Source organism: Cynocephalus volans, chromosome 16, assembly GCF_027409185.1.
Source record: "Cynocephalus volans isolate mCynVol1 chromosome 16, mCynVol1.pri, whole genome shotgun sequence".
Taxonomy (NCBI): Eukaryota; Metazoa; Chordata; class Mammalia; order Dermoptera; family Cynocephalidae; genus Cynocephalus; species Cynocephalus volans.
The window spans coordinates 1819173-1833066 of NC_084475.1; the positions used below are offsets into that span (position 1 = coordinate 1819173).

A 13894-nucleotide genomic window follows, 5' to 3' on the forward strand; every position below is an offset into this window, starting at 1 on the left:
GTTTTAAGCCACCCAGTTTATGGTACTTTGTTACTACTGCCCTAGGAAACTAATACAAGTTTTGACTTGTATTAGTCTGGATACTAGATCCTTATCAGATATATGATTTGCAAATAATTTCTCCCATTCTGTAGGTTGTCTTCTCACTTTCTTTACAGTGCCCCCTGAAGCATAAAAGTTTTTATTTTTATTTTAATTTATTTATTTTTTTAAAAAGATGACAGGTAAGGGGATCTTAACCCTTGGCTTGGTGTTGTCAGCACCAAGCTCAACCAGTGAGCTAACCAGCCATCCCTATATAGGATCTGAACCCGTGGCCTTGGCGTTATCAGCACCACACTCACCCGAGTGAGCCATGGGCCGGCCCCAAAAGTTTTTAATTTTTGATGAAGTCCAGTTTATCTATTTTTCTCGTTTGTCTGCTTCTGGTGTTGTATTTAAGAAACCATTGCCTAAGCCAATGTCACAGAGATTTACTCCTATGTTTTCTGCTTTGTGAAAAGCTTTATGGTTTTAGCTCTTACGTTCAGGTCTATGATCCACGCTGAGTTAACCTTTGTTGAAGGTGAGTAAGGAAGGAGTGCCACTTTATCCTGTGCACGTGGATATACAGTTGTCCCAGTGCACAGGGTTTTTTGGCCCTGCTCATAGGGCTGCAGGTGAGGGAGGTATGGCAAGAAGGATGCCGACATCCTCGCTGGACACCTCTGTCTTTCTCCCTGCTTCTGAGCAGGCCCCTGGGACCCCAGGTAGCCAGGACCTGCCCCCTCCCTTCTGAGTCTGTTTTTCACTGGCTGGGGGAAGAAGGAGGTGGTCTGGGGTCAGTGCACTGTGGGAATGGGTTCTAGTTCCTTTTTTTCACTACTTCAAGCCCTCCCTGCTTTCTGTGCCTAATCATGGAAAAATGGAGGCAAGGAAGCTGGCTGTGCCACCCTAAGTGACTGTCTACATGGAGGAAATGAGTCACATGAGGTGTGGGAGCAGCCCAGCTGTCTTAAGTGCCACAAACCTCACCCTGATGTTGCTATTTCCAGCCCCTAAATCAAGACTGCCCTCCCTGCTTGTAGACAAGGAAGAGGAGCTGGGCTGGGGCCACCGGGAAGGGTTGGTTTGGTTTGGACAGTTTAATCCATTCGAACGCTGAGGGATTCCTCAAGCAGAGCATGGTGAGTTCTGATTCAGGTGCCTGGGGGTGGGGGCTCACAGAACTGGGCCACCAGGGCTTTCTCTGTGGGACAATCAGAATTGGCAGGTGCTTCCTTCTGCCAGTGATGGGATGATGGGTTCATCAGGATGGCTACTGGGGACTATCGACAACACTGGATTCTCAATAAACCCTGCTTAGGTCATTAAGACCCAGGAAAACTCTCTGAGGAAAATGGGCAGGAGGAACTGCTGCCCTGCAACCAGGTGGTTGTCCTGGCAGTCACACACACCTGGGAAATCATGTGATCTCCAGCCGCTGCTAATGGCCCTGATGGGAGAGATCGCTATCCCTTAAGACTCAGCTCAGAAGTCATCCATCAGCTCCTCCTGGAAGCTTTCCTTACACATCCACAGCCTGCAGTCCCCTAACCCCCAGCTGGGTTAGGGACCCCTACTGGGTTCCCATAATATTCTGTGCTTACCCCTATCCTAGCACCTATAAGCTGTTTGGAGCAATCGTTTTTCTTGGTATTTCCTGCAAGTGCCTGGCACAGAGTCATAAAAGGAGGGAACCTGCACCAACCAGCCGACCAAAAAAAAGGAGGGACTAAATCTTAGCTGTCCAAATGCCTCTAAGGTAAAATAGGTAAAATAACAAAGGTGGGTGGAGGGAACTGGAAGGAAGGAGACAAATGTGAATTTTAAGATTATGGATGTTCACTGGTGAGGGCTTTTCTCTCCATTGAGGAAAGACTAAGGGAAATGTTCAGACATAGTCCATGGACCACAGATCAGCCACCAGGAAATGATAACCTAGGGAAAGACTTTTGCTCTCTTAAGCAACAGGGAAAAACAGTGGGAACACTGGTTCCTTGGAGCTTCTGCACAGGGGCCTGGACAGAGCTCTGAGACCGTGTGCCCCCCAACCCTGGGACACAGAGGGGGTGAGAGAGCACATGTAGGTGCAAGCACTGCTGTTTCTCTCTTCTCTCCCCTCATTCTACCTCCCTACTACAGCCTGCTCACTCAGGGCCCCTCATCTGGCCCTCTCCCTGCCCCTTAAACAGTGGAAGAAATCACCACTGACCAAGGATCTACACCAGAGAAGCAGCTGCTTCCAGGGACCCAAGATAGAGGAATGCCACCCAGAGTTACTAAAGCAACCACGACACTATAGACAACAGTTAAATCCCAGACAGGAGTCTGGCTGAGGAGTGAGATGCCAAGTCTCTGGACCACTTTCAAAAGGACTGGCTAATTACCTCAGTTGGTTAGAGTGTCGTGTTAGAACACCAAGGTCAAGAGTTCAGTTCCCTGTATCTTCCAGATTCCCCCCCAAAAAAAAAGACTGGACAGTCAGTCCTCATTATGCCAGGGAAAAGGACTGCCTATACCCATAAACTGGGGGAGGGAACCGTATGCCATAGGAAGGTGGACCATGGGGGCAGTGATTCAGGGTCAAGTCTTAGAACTCAGACTGCCCTCTGGGAGTAAACTGTGAAGCCAGCCCACAACCCCCAGATCCCAGACGTGCAGCCACCCTCAAAAGACCCTCACTTCCTGCATCTTTCCTTTCCAGCACTCAGCACAGGTATAATTACAATGTGGATAATTATTTGTCTAATCTAGTGTCTGTCCCCAGAGGGCAGGGCCCTTGTCTGTCCTGTTTCATCACTGTAACCCTAGCACCTAGTATGATGCTTGGCTTATACTGGGTGCTTTGTGTGGAATGAATTAAAAAAAAGTTATTTTTAAGAAAGATTGAACGGCTAATGAGTCCAGGCAGAGTGAACAGACAGTGACCCCAACATTCCCCCCAAAATTGTCAAATAAAAAGCATGTGACCAAATGACAGAAGCAGAGTAAGGTGAGGATCACAGGAGTTGACATGCAGGGCACAGCCTAGCATTGTCCAAAGGCGGGGAGTCCACCAGGCCCATGTGCCCAGTGACTATCTACGAGTGGAGCAATGAATGAATCCACAACTCCCCTGTGAAACAGACAGAGGAAGAGGGCAGCACCCAAGGCTCTCGCACTGGGCTCAGTGCCAAGTGCTTTGATTCCACCTTCCCCAAGCAGCCCTCTAGCCATCAGACTCCTCTGAGGCCAGCAAGGGGGTGGAGCCTGCCCTGGTAAGACCAACTTGACCACCCCACCCACTTGATAGTGCACTTCTCAAAGTAAACTTACAAGTTTGGCATTTCGAGAGTCTCTTGAGAGTTCAAGAACTGGTAGTGGATACCTACTCTCCCCCAGGTACAGTGTTCAGTGCCAACACTACAGAAGTGACCTGGCATGGTCCTCTGTACTATGGAGCTAACATTCCAGTAAGGAAGACAGAAAATAAGCAGACAAATAAAGAGATAACATAATTGCACATACTGGTGAGTGTTATAAAGAAAGTACAGCAGATAAGCGAGATAGAGAGTCACTGGGTATGGTACTATTTAGATGCTGGGGTCAGGAAAGGCTGAGACAACAGTGAGGAGCAGGAGCAAATTGGCAAAGCAGTCCAGGCAGAGGGAACAGCAGACGTAAAAGCCTGAGGCTGGAAGGAGCTTGCTTTGTCTGAGGAGCTGCAAGGAGGCTGGAGAGTCAGAACTTAGCAGAGGAGGAACTTTGCAGATGAGTTAGCCTGGGGGCCCTGGCAAGATAGGATGTCTGAGACTGCAAAGCAGAGGCCAGACTCTGAGGGCCAGCCCATGGCTCACAGGGGAGAGTGTGGTGCTGATAACACCAAGGCCAAGGGTTCGGATCCCTATATAGGGATGGCCAGTTAGCTCACTTGGGTGAGCGTGGTGCTGACAACACCAAGTCAAGGGTTAAGATCACCTTACCAGTCATCTTTAAAAAAAAAAAAGGGGACCACCCCATGGCGCACTTGGGAGAGTGCGGAGCTGGGAGTGCAGAAGCGCTCCCGCCGCGGGTTCGGATCCTATATAGGGATGGCCCGCTCACTGGCTGAGGGCGGTGCGGCCAGTCACAAAAAGGACAAAAAAAAAAAAAAAAAAAGAAGCCAGACCCTGGGCAGGAGTGAACTCAGCACGGTCAATGCCACGCTACAGAGCCCTGTTGGGGCACAGAACCACCATCCCTAGGCAACATCACTCACCTCTAGCTAGAGCCAGGGGCTGCAGAACCTTTCTTTTCAAACCTTCAGCATGGGTTGGCAGTTGGCCAGTCACAACCGTCAGCATCCTATAACATTTACTTGCCATTTTCAGGATAGTAAATATGGAGAGTCCAACTCACTCTTATACAGTTACATTTATAGAGTCATATTCAATAAATGGTGGAAGGTCAATCAAATATCCATATGGAAAAATATAAATTTTGACTCCTATCTTACACCTTACACAAAAATTAATCTCAGATAGATCATAAACCTAACTATTAAAAGTAAATTACTAATGCTTCTAGAAGAAAACACAGGATAGTACCTTCAGGACCTTAGAGTAGACAAAGATTTCTTAAATATGACAAGAAACACACAAACCATAAAAAAAAAGATTGATAAATTGAACATCATTAAAATTAAGACCTTCTCAACAAAAAATACCATTAAGAGATTTAAAGGGCAAGTCATAAACTAGAAGAAGATATTCGATATATATATATATATATATATATGTTTCTCTTCAATAAAAGATTTATATCCACAATATAAAAAGAACCCCTACAACTCAGTTTAAGGATGGCATGACAACTTGAACAGACACTTGACAAACGAGATCAAATGAACAAGAGAATGAAAAGGTATCAATATCTTTAGTTATTAGGGAAATGCAAATTAAAACCACTACACACCTACTAGAGTAGCTAAAATTAAAAAGATGGACAACATCATTGGCTAGGATAAAGACCAACTAAAGTGCTCATATATTGCCAATGTGAATATAAATTATTACAAGCACTTTATTTATTATTTTTTAAATTTTAACTTTAATTTTAATTAATTAATTAATTAATTATTTTTTAGAGATGACCGCTAAGGGGATCTTAACCCTTGACTTGGTGTTGTCAGTACCACGCTCACCCAGTGAGCCAACCGGCCATCCCTATATGGGTCCAAACCCATGGCCTGGGTGTTATCAGCACCACACTTTCCCTAGTGAGCTATGGGCTGGCCCAATTAATTTTTTAAAAAGATGACCAGTAAGGAAATCTTAACCCTTGACTTGGTGTTGTCAGCACCACACTGTCAAGTGAGCCACAGGCCGGCCCAGCACAAGCACTTTAGAAAACTGGTTGGCAGTATCGATTAAAGCTAAACATATGTTTACCCAACAACCTAGCAATTCCATTCCTAGGTTATGTACCCACAGAAATGAGTGTGCAGGTTCACTAAAAGGCAGGTACAAGAACACTCACAGCAGCTTTCTTCATAATAGCCCAAACATGGAAACAACCCAAATGTCCATTAACAAGAGAATATATTGTGATATATTCTTACAATGGAACACCACAGAAGAATGGAAATGAAATATAGCCTCATGCTGTATGTATAGATGGATCTCAGACATAATGATTACTGAAATAAACCAGACATAAAAGAATACACGGTGTATGATAACACTTACATAAGGTTCCACCAGAGGAAAAACTAATGTATGGTGCTAAGGATCAGAATGGTGGTTTCCTTTGGAGGGACCAACAACTGGGAGCAGGTGTTCTGGTGGGCTAGAAATATTACCTTGATCTGGGTGGTGGTTACAGAATGCATATCACATGTAAATACTCACTGAGGTGTACACTGAAGATCTGGGTACTTCAAATACATCGTCTCTCAAAAAAATTTTAGGGATGGCTGATTAGAGCATGGTTAAAGCATGGTGCTCATAACACCAAGGTCAAGGGTTTGGATCCTACTACCAGCCAGCCACCAAAAAGAGTTAAAAAAAAAAATTTAAAGGAGGGAATGGGACATTTCAATGGGGAAAGGATATTGTTTTCAATAAATGGTGCTGGAGCACGGGCAACCAAAGGAAAAATAAACAAATGGGATTATATCACACTAAAAAGCTTCTGCACAGCAAAAGAAACAATTAACAGAGTTAAAAGACAACCAACAGGGGCCGAGCCCGTGGCGCACTTGGTAGCGTGCTGCGCTAGCAGCGCGGCGACGCTCCCGCCGCGGGTTCGGATCCTATATAGGAATGGCCGGTGCACTCACTGGCTGAGTGCCGGTCACGAAAAAGACAAAAAAAAAAAAAAAAAAAAAAAAAGACAACCAACAGAGTGGGAGGAAAATATTTCCAAACTAAAAATCTGACAAAGGATTAATACCCAGAATATACAAGGAACTGAAACGACCTTACAACAAAAAAACAAGTAATCCAATTAAAAAATGGGCAAAGGAGCTAAATAGGCATTTTTCAAAGGAAGATATATGAATGGCCAACAGACACATGAAAAAATGCTCAACATCACTCAGCATTCGGGAAATGCAAATCAAAATCACACTGAGATACCATCTCACACCAGTTAGGATGGCTAATATCCATAAGACTGTGAATGATAAATGCTGGCAAGGTTGAGGAGAAAAAGGAACTCTCATACACTGTTGGTGGGACTGCAAAATGGTGCAGCCTCTATGGGAAATGGTATGGAGGTTCCTCAAACAATTGCAGATAGATCTACCATATGACCCAGTTATCCCACTGCTGGGAATATACCCAGAGGAATGGAAATCATCAAGACAAATGTATACCTGTTCTCCAAAGTTCATTGCAACACTATTTACAATAGCCAAGAGTTGGAACCAGCCCAAATGCCCATAGTCAGATGAGTGGATACAGAAAATGTGGTACATCTACACAATGGAATACTACTCTGCTATAAAAAAGAAAGAAATACTGCCATTTGCAACAACATGGATGGACCTAGAGAGAATTATATAAAGTGAAACGAGGCAGGCACAATAAGAGAAATACCACATGTTCTCACATATTTGTGGGAGCTAAAAATAAATAAATAAATAAATAAACAAATAACCTGGGGCAGGGGGCAGAGGGAAGAAGACACAACAATTACAATTCCTTGAAGTTGTCACGACAAGTGAACAGATATGAGGTTGTTGGGAGGGAGGGGGGAGAGGGAGGAGGGAGGTAGGTTTCGGTAATGGGCCACAATAGTCAACCACATTGTATAATGATAAAATAAAATTAAATTAAAAAAACCAAGAAAACATAATCAATGACAACTATAAATGCAAAAAAAAAAAAAAAAGGTGCTGGTACAACTGTATATCAACATCCAACATACACAAAAATTAACTCAAAATGGATCACAGACCTAAATGTAAGAGCTAAAACTATAAAGCTCTTAGCAGAAAACAGGAGTAAATCTTCATGACCTTAGATTAGGCAGTGAGTAGTTAGAAACAACACCAAAAGCACAAGTGACAAAAGAAAAAATAGATAAAATTGGACTACATCAAAATTAAAAGCTTTTAAGCTGCAAATGACACCATTAAGAAAGTGAAAAGACAACCCATAGAATGGGAGAAAATATTTGCAAATCATATATCTGATAAGGGTCTAGTATCCAGAATATATATAAAGAACTATTAAAGCTCAGTGATAAAAAGACAACCCAATTTAAAAATTGGCAAAAGTCTGAAAGGACATTTCTCCAAAGAAGATACACAAATGGCCAATAAACACATGAAAAGATACTTAACATTATTAGCCATCAGGGAAATGCAAATCAAAACCATGATGAACTACCACTTCTCAACCACTAGGATGGCTATAATAATTTTTTTAAAACTGGATAGAACAACCTTGTTGGTGAGGATATAGAGAAATAAATTACTGGTGGTGCAGCTGCTTTGTAAAACAGTTTGGCAGTTCCTCAATAAGTTCAATATAGTTGCCATGTGATCCAAAAGTTCTACTCCTACTTAAGCACCCAAAAGAATTAAAAACATATGTCCATTCTGATCCCCAGACAGGCCAGCTGCCAAAAAAAAGATAAAAACATATGTCCACACTAAAACTTATAAATAAATGTTGTAGCAGCATTATTTATAACAGTCCCAAAGTGGAAATAAGCCAAATGTTCATCAATTGATGAATGCATAAATAAAATGTGACATAGTCATGCAATGCAATATACAATATAACATTACTCATCAATAAAAAGAAATGAAGTCCTGATACATGCTACAACATGGATGAACCTTTAAAACGTTACACTGGGGAAAAGAAGCCAGACACAAAAGGTCACATATTATATGAATCCATTTATATAAAATGTTCAGAACAGGCAAAACTAGAGACAGAAAGTAGACTGGTGATTGCACAGGTTGAGGAGGGTGAGGTAGGGCAAGGGGAGAAAGGTAGGGAGTGACTGCTAATGGGTAGGGGGTTTCTTTTATGGGGGATAAAAGTGTTCTAAAATTAGATTATGGTGGTGGGTACACAGCCCCATGAATATACTAAAAAATAGTGAATTATACTTTAATTAAGTGAATCGTACGGTATGTAAATTATATCTCAATAAAGCCCTCTATAAAAAAATGAGGGATGTGCCTCTGCCCATCTATTTCATGGCCCTGGCCCCATCCTGAATTATACAGTATAGAAGCTACCACCCAAAGGAGAGATGAGCACAGATGGATTTGAAAAAGCAAGACTATATCCCACTGTGAGCCCCAGCCCACAGCTGGGATAAACGCTGGCATTGTGTGTCCTGTGCACATGAGCATACAAATTCCCACTTCTACTCTCCTGGACCCTCCTTGGTACAGTGTAACTGTGAAACCCAGAGAGATAAGGAGTCAGAGGCACCCAAACCTATAAAGGTATTCATTCTCTCTCCCTTCAGCTTGGCACGAACCTTGACCCACACTCTCGCCTTCCCTCCTGTGCACTTTCTCTGTAGGTCCCCCTGCCCTGGCTAGGCAGGTGGGGCTCCAATTACAGAAGGGGTGGATACCGCACACGTACCTTTCCTACTGACACTCAATAAAAGTCAATAACTTTGTCGGAGAAACTTCAAAGGCCACACAAGCATAAATGAAAAAGGTAAAGAGCTGGAGTTCACAGCCTTTGACTGCCACTTCATTGGCCTAAGAGTTCTCAAGCCTCTCCAACCATGGCTCTCTCAAGGAGATGCCCAGGACTGGCTTCCTGGGGCTTTCAACAGACTGTATTGGCTTATTCCAGAACAGTTCTGTCCAACAGAAATACAATGCCAGCCACATATGTAATTTTTAATGTTCTAGTAGCCACATTAAAAAAACTAAAAAGATGGGCTTGCTGGTTAGCTCAGGTAGAGTGCTGTGTTGGTAACACCAAGGTCAAGGGTTTGCATTCTGGTACCAGCCAGTGACCAAAAAACAAAAATAAAGTAAAAAGAAACAGGTGAAATTAATTTTAATAATACATTTTATCTAACTCAATATATCAAAAATATTTTCATTTTAACATGTGATCAAGAAAAAATTATTAATGAGATTTAACATTCTTTTTTTCACACTAAGTTGTCAAAACCCAGTGCTTATTTTACACAGCACATCTCAATTAATTTGGACTAGCCACATTTTAAGTGCTGAATAGCCAAGTGTGGCTAGTAGCTGCCACACCAGACAGAGCAGTTCTAAAACCCAGTTCATGTCATAAAGTGAGTATTTTCAAAGCCTGGTATTTTTTGAAAATATTAATTTAATAATAAGTACTAAGGAGGAAACTGAGGCAGAGAGAGGTGAAGTGACTTGCCTAAGGCCTTATATGTTGGTAACTGAGATTAGTTAAGGGCCAAGACTGCGGTCAGATGGGACTGACCTTCTTCACAGGGTCAATGTGAAGACGACAGGAGACTATGGGAAGTGACCAGCAAAGTGCCTGGCTTATTTCCACTACTCACCCACCAAGACACATCAGCACCATCGTTTCAATGCTATTAACACTCCCCCACACAAGGATGGGGAGGCTATGGGGAGAAGGCAGAGACCACTCGGGGTCACTAGCTGGAGAAACCCTGCATCAGCTCGGAGACATTTCCCCATGACCTTCTCCCGAACAGCTTGCCCCACTCACCGGGCTGGTGGGTGAGGAAACCACAAGCTTCGGCCCAGCTCTGTCATCCTCCAGGGCCTTCTGCAGGCCACTCCATTGACTGGCTGCTCTGGTTGTCTCTCCCGGTACTAGAAGGCTGCTGGCCTGGCTCCCTGCAGGGACAGCTGGGGCAGTGCCTGGCTGCTGCAAATCCAGGGTGCCAGGCACCTGGGAAAGCAGCTGCTGCTTGTAGCCACCATCGCGAGGCCCAGAGGATGCTTGGGCAGGAAGGAGCTCTGCCGGCACATCAAAGTGTAGGTGTGTGTTGGTGTCGAGGCCATGGTGGGACAGCAAGGTTTGGAGCGTGGGAATCTCCAATTCTTGGCTCAGTCTGTTGGTTGGCACAGAGTTTACCTGGGCTTTGCTGAATTCCGACAACACCCTAGAAAATTTTAAACAAAGAAACCTGTGTGACAGGATGTCAGGCTACAATGCCCAAGGCAATTGGGACAGGAGTAAGAAAGGAAAACTGCTGTCTTATGATTTAAAACAAACAAACAAACAAACAAACACCACCCTCTTAATGCACACACAGCTTTCCTCTAACACTCTCACCCGTGGTTCTTCCTGGCTGGGACTAGCACAGATGAGGAAGACAGTGAGTTGTGGAGCCCAGGATGTCAGGCGGAAAAGCTCACAAAGCAGAGACAGAAAACGTGGTGTGAATGGGAACTGAATGCCATTCTGAACAGGCTAAGTGTGGGCCTGGAGAGTCTACTCAGCCAAAAAATTGGTTGTCTGGGCAATATTTACCAAAACACTGTCTGCAGGGCCGGCCCATGGCTCACTCAGGAGAGTGTGGTGCTGATAACACTAAGGCCACAGGTTCGGATCCCATATAGGGATGGCCGGTTAGCTCACTGGGTGAGCGTGGTGCTGACAACACCAAGTCCAGGGTTAAGATCCCCTTATCAGTCATCTTTAAAAAAAAACAAAACCCTCTGTCTGCAGCAGAGCCTCCATGAACAGGGCATCTCAGGCTGGGGCTCCCCAACAGCATAAGCAAGGTGTGCAAGGGTGTATACAAGTATACATGGGCTGTCCACCTTCTCCTCCCAGGGGGACTGCCACTCCCTGTCCCCTCTGGTGCTTCCTGGGGCCATAGGGAAACAATGTTACTGCCTTTGTACACATACATGCTGCACACACAAACCGCACAGAAACATATCTCTGGGCTTTCTGGAATATGCACTGGCTAGTGACTGCTCCTCCATATCCTGACGTTTTTGAGAATCCACGTTCCATTTCTAAAATAAACCCATTTGTTGTTTCCTCTCCTGCTTATAAGTGGAGTCTGTCATAGACAAATGCAGGTTCAGGTGGAACAAAGCTGTCTGAAGCCTAAGAGACTGCACACATCTGCCCTAAAGGCTTAAAGTAGGTCCAGGAGATACACAAGTTCCCCTTAATTTGGGTTTATGGAAATGAGGATTTTAGAACTCAAGTTGCTAACCTGATTGTCTTCTCACTGAGCTCTGCTCTTACTCATAACCCCAAATATTTCAAGATATTAATTACAGTAAAAAATAACCCATAAAATTATGAGCAATTAATTTTCAACATGGATACCAAGACATTTCAATGGAGAAAGAACAGTTTTTTCAACAAACATTGCAGGGATAAGTGCACAGTCACATGCAAAAGAATAAAGTTGGACCGCTATCTCACACCATATACAAAAATTAACTCAAAATGGATGAAAGATGCAAATATAAGTGTGTAAACTATAATACTCTTAGAAGGAAATATAGGTATAGACTTCATGTCTTTGGATTAGGCAATGGTTTCCTAGATATAACATCTAAACCATAAGCAACCAATTAAAAAATAGATAAATTGAACTTCATCAAAATTAAAAACTTTTGTGCTTCAAAGGATACTATCAAGAAAGTGAAAAGACAACCCACAGAATGGGGGAAATATTTGTAAATCACATATAAAGGTCTAGTATCCAGAATATATAAAGAACTCTTACAACTCAATAATAAAAAAGACAAATAACAAATTTTAAAATGGGTAAAGGATTTGAATAGACATTTCTCCAAAGAACATACACAAATGGCCAGTAAGCACTTCAAAAAATGCCCAACATCAACAGTCATCAGGGAAATGCTAATCAACTGCAATGAGACATCGCTAACCCACCAGGATGGCTGTAATAAAAAGACAGAGAGTGACAGCTGTTGGCACATTTTTATGTGGAGAAGTTAAATCTCTTATACAACACATTAGAGATGGGAACATAAAATGGCACAGCTGCTGTGGAGAACAGTTTGGTAGTTCCTCAAGAAGTTAAACATAGTACACTAGGGTCAAAGGTTCAGATCCCTATACCTGCCAGCCATCAAAAAAAAAAAAAGTTAGTTAAACATAGTTAACAGATGACCCAGTAATTCTACCTCTACCTGTACACTTAAGAGAATTAAAAACATGTGTCCACACAAAAATTTGTATGTGAATGTTCATAGCAAAATTACATATAATGGACAAAAAGTGGTGGGAAATAGTCCATTAACTGATGAACGGAGAAACAAATTGTGGAATACCCATACAACGAAATATTACTCAGCCACGATACATGCTACAACATGAATGAACCTTGAAAACATTATACTAAGTGAAGGAAACCAGTCACAAAAAGCCATGTACTGTATCATTCCATTTATATGAAATGTCCCGAATAGGCAAATCCATAGCTAAAAGTAAGGGTTTCCTTATAGGGTGATAAAAATGTTCTTAAATTAGATAGTAGCAATGTTGCACAACCTCGTGCATGTACTGAATACCACTGAATTATACACTTCAAGATGGTGAATTTTATGATATGTGAATCCTACCTTGATAAAAAAAAAAAAAAAGAAATAGGCTACCAATCAGAAAAGGTGGAAAGGTGTTTGTGGAATAGTTATGGTGGGGAGGCAGGCCCATGCTGGTTCTTGCTGAAAGGTCTCACTCTAAACACAGATCGATGGGGCCGGCCCGTGGCTCACTCGGTAGAGTGCGGTGCTGATAACACCAAGGCCACGGGTTCGGATCCTATATAGGGATGGCCGGTTAGCTCACTTGGATAGAGCATAGTGTTATAACACCAAGGTCAAGAGTTCAGACCCCCTTACCGGCCAGCCCTATACAAACAAAATGGGCAAAAGCAGTTTATATGGAGACAACTAGTAGGAGAACTGATGTCACAGGTACCTAGTAATAAAATGACATTACCACCTATTGAGCACAATTGATACCTACATGCCAGGCACTGGTCTACACACTTTACATATCTTCACTCAATTAATCCTCCCAGCATTACTCTGAAGAATTATCTTATCTCCATCTTACAGATGGGGACATCAGATCAGAAAGGCTGAGCAATTTGCCCAAGGTCGCAAAGCTGGTAAATGGAAGACTCAGGCAGTGCTGGCTCCTGAGTGACTTTTTTTCTTTTTTGATGCTGGCTGGCACTGGGATTGAATTCCAGACCTTGGTGTTATGAACACCACATTCTCACCAACTGATCTAACCAGTCAACTCTGAGTCCACTTTCTTAACCACTAGACTCTACCTATGCACCTTGGTGATACTTATAATACAGACCCAATGCATGCAAAAGCAACTACTCAGAATAGCCAATCATCTAGTCACAAGGCAAACTGCAATTTAGTTTCTGCAAAACAGAACCCCTTATATTAATA

The 13894-nt window shown here is 43.0% G+C and overlaps 1 protein-coding gene across 6 annotated transcripts in view; it reads right to left on the reverse strand.

Moving 5' to 3' along the window:
• Nucleotides 1-13894, reverse strand: part of LOC134365195 (putative pleckstrin homology domain-containing family M member 1P) — a 55891-nt gene that overhangs the window by 21276 nt on the left and 20721 nt on the right. For all 6 annotated transcript variants that reach the window (XM_063081407.1, XM_063081403.1, XM_063081405.1 and 3 more), the window contains one exon: nt 10191-10590. In XM_063081407.1, coding sequence (XP_062937477.1) covers nt 10191-10590 — 400 coding nt within the window. The remainder of the gene's footprint in view (nt 1-10190; nt 10591-13894) is intronic.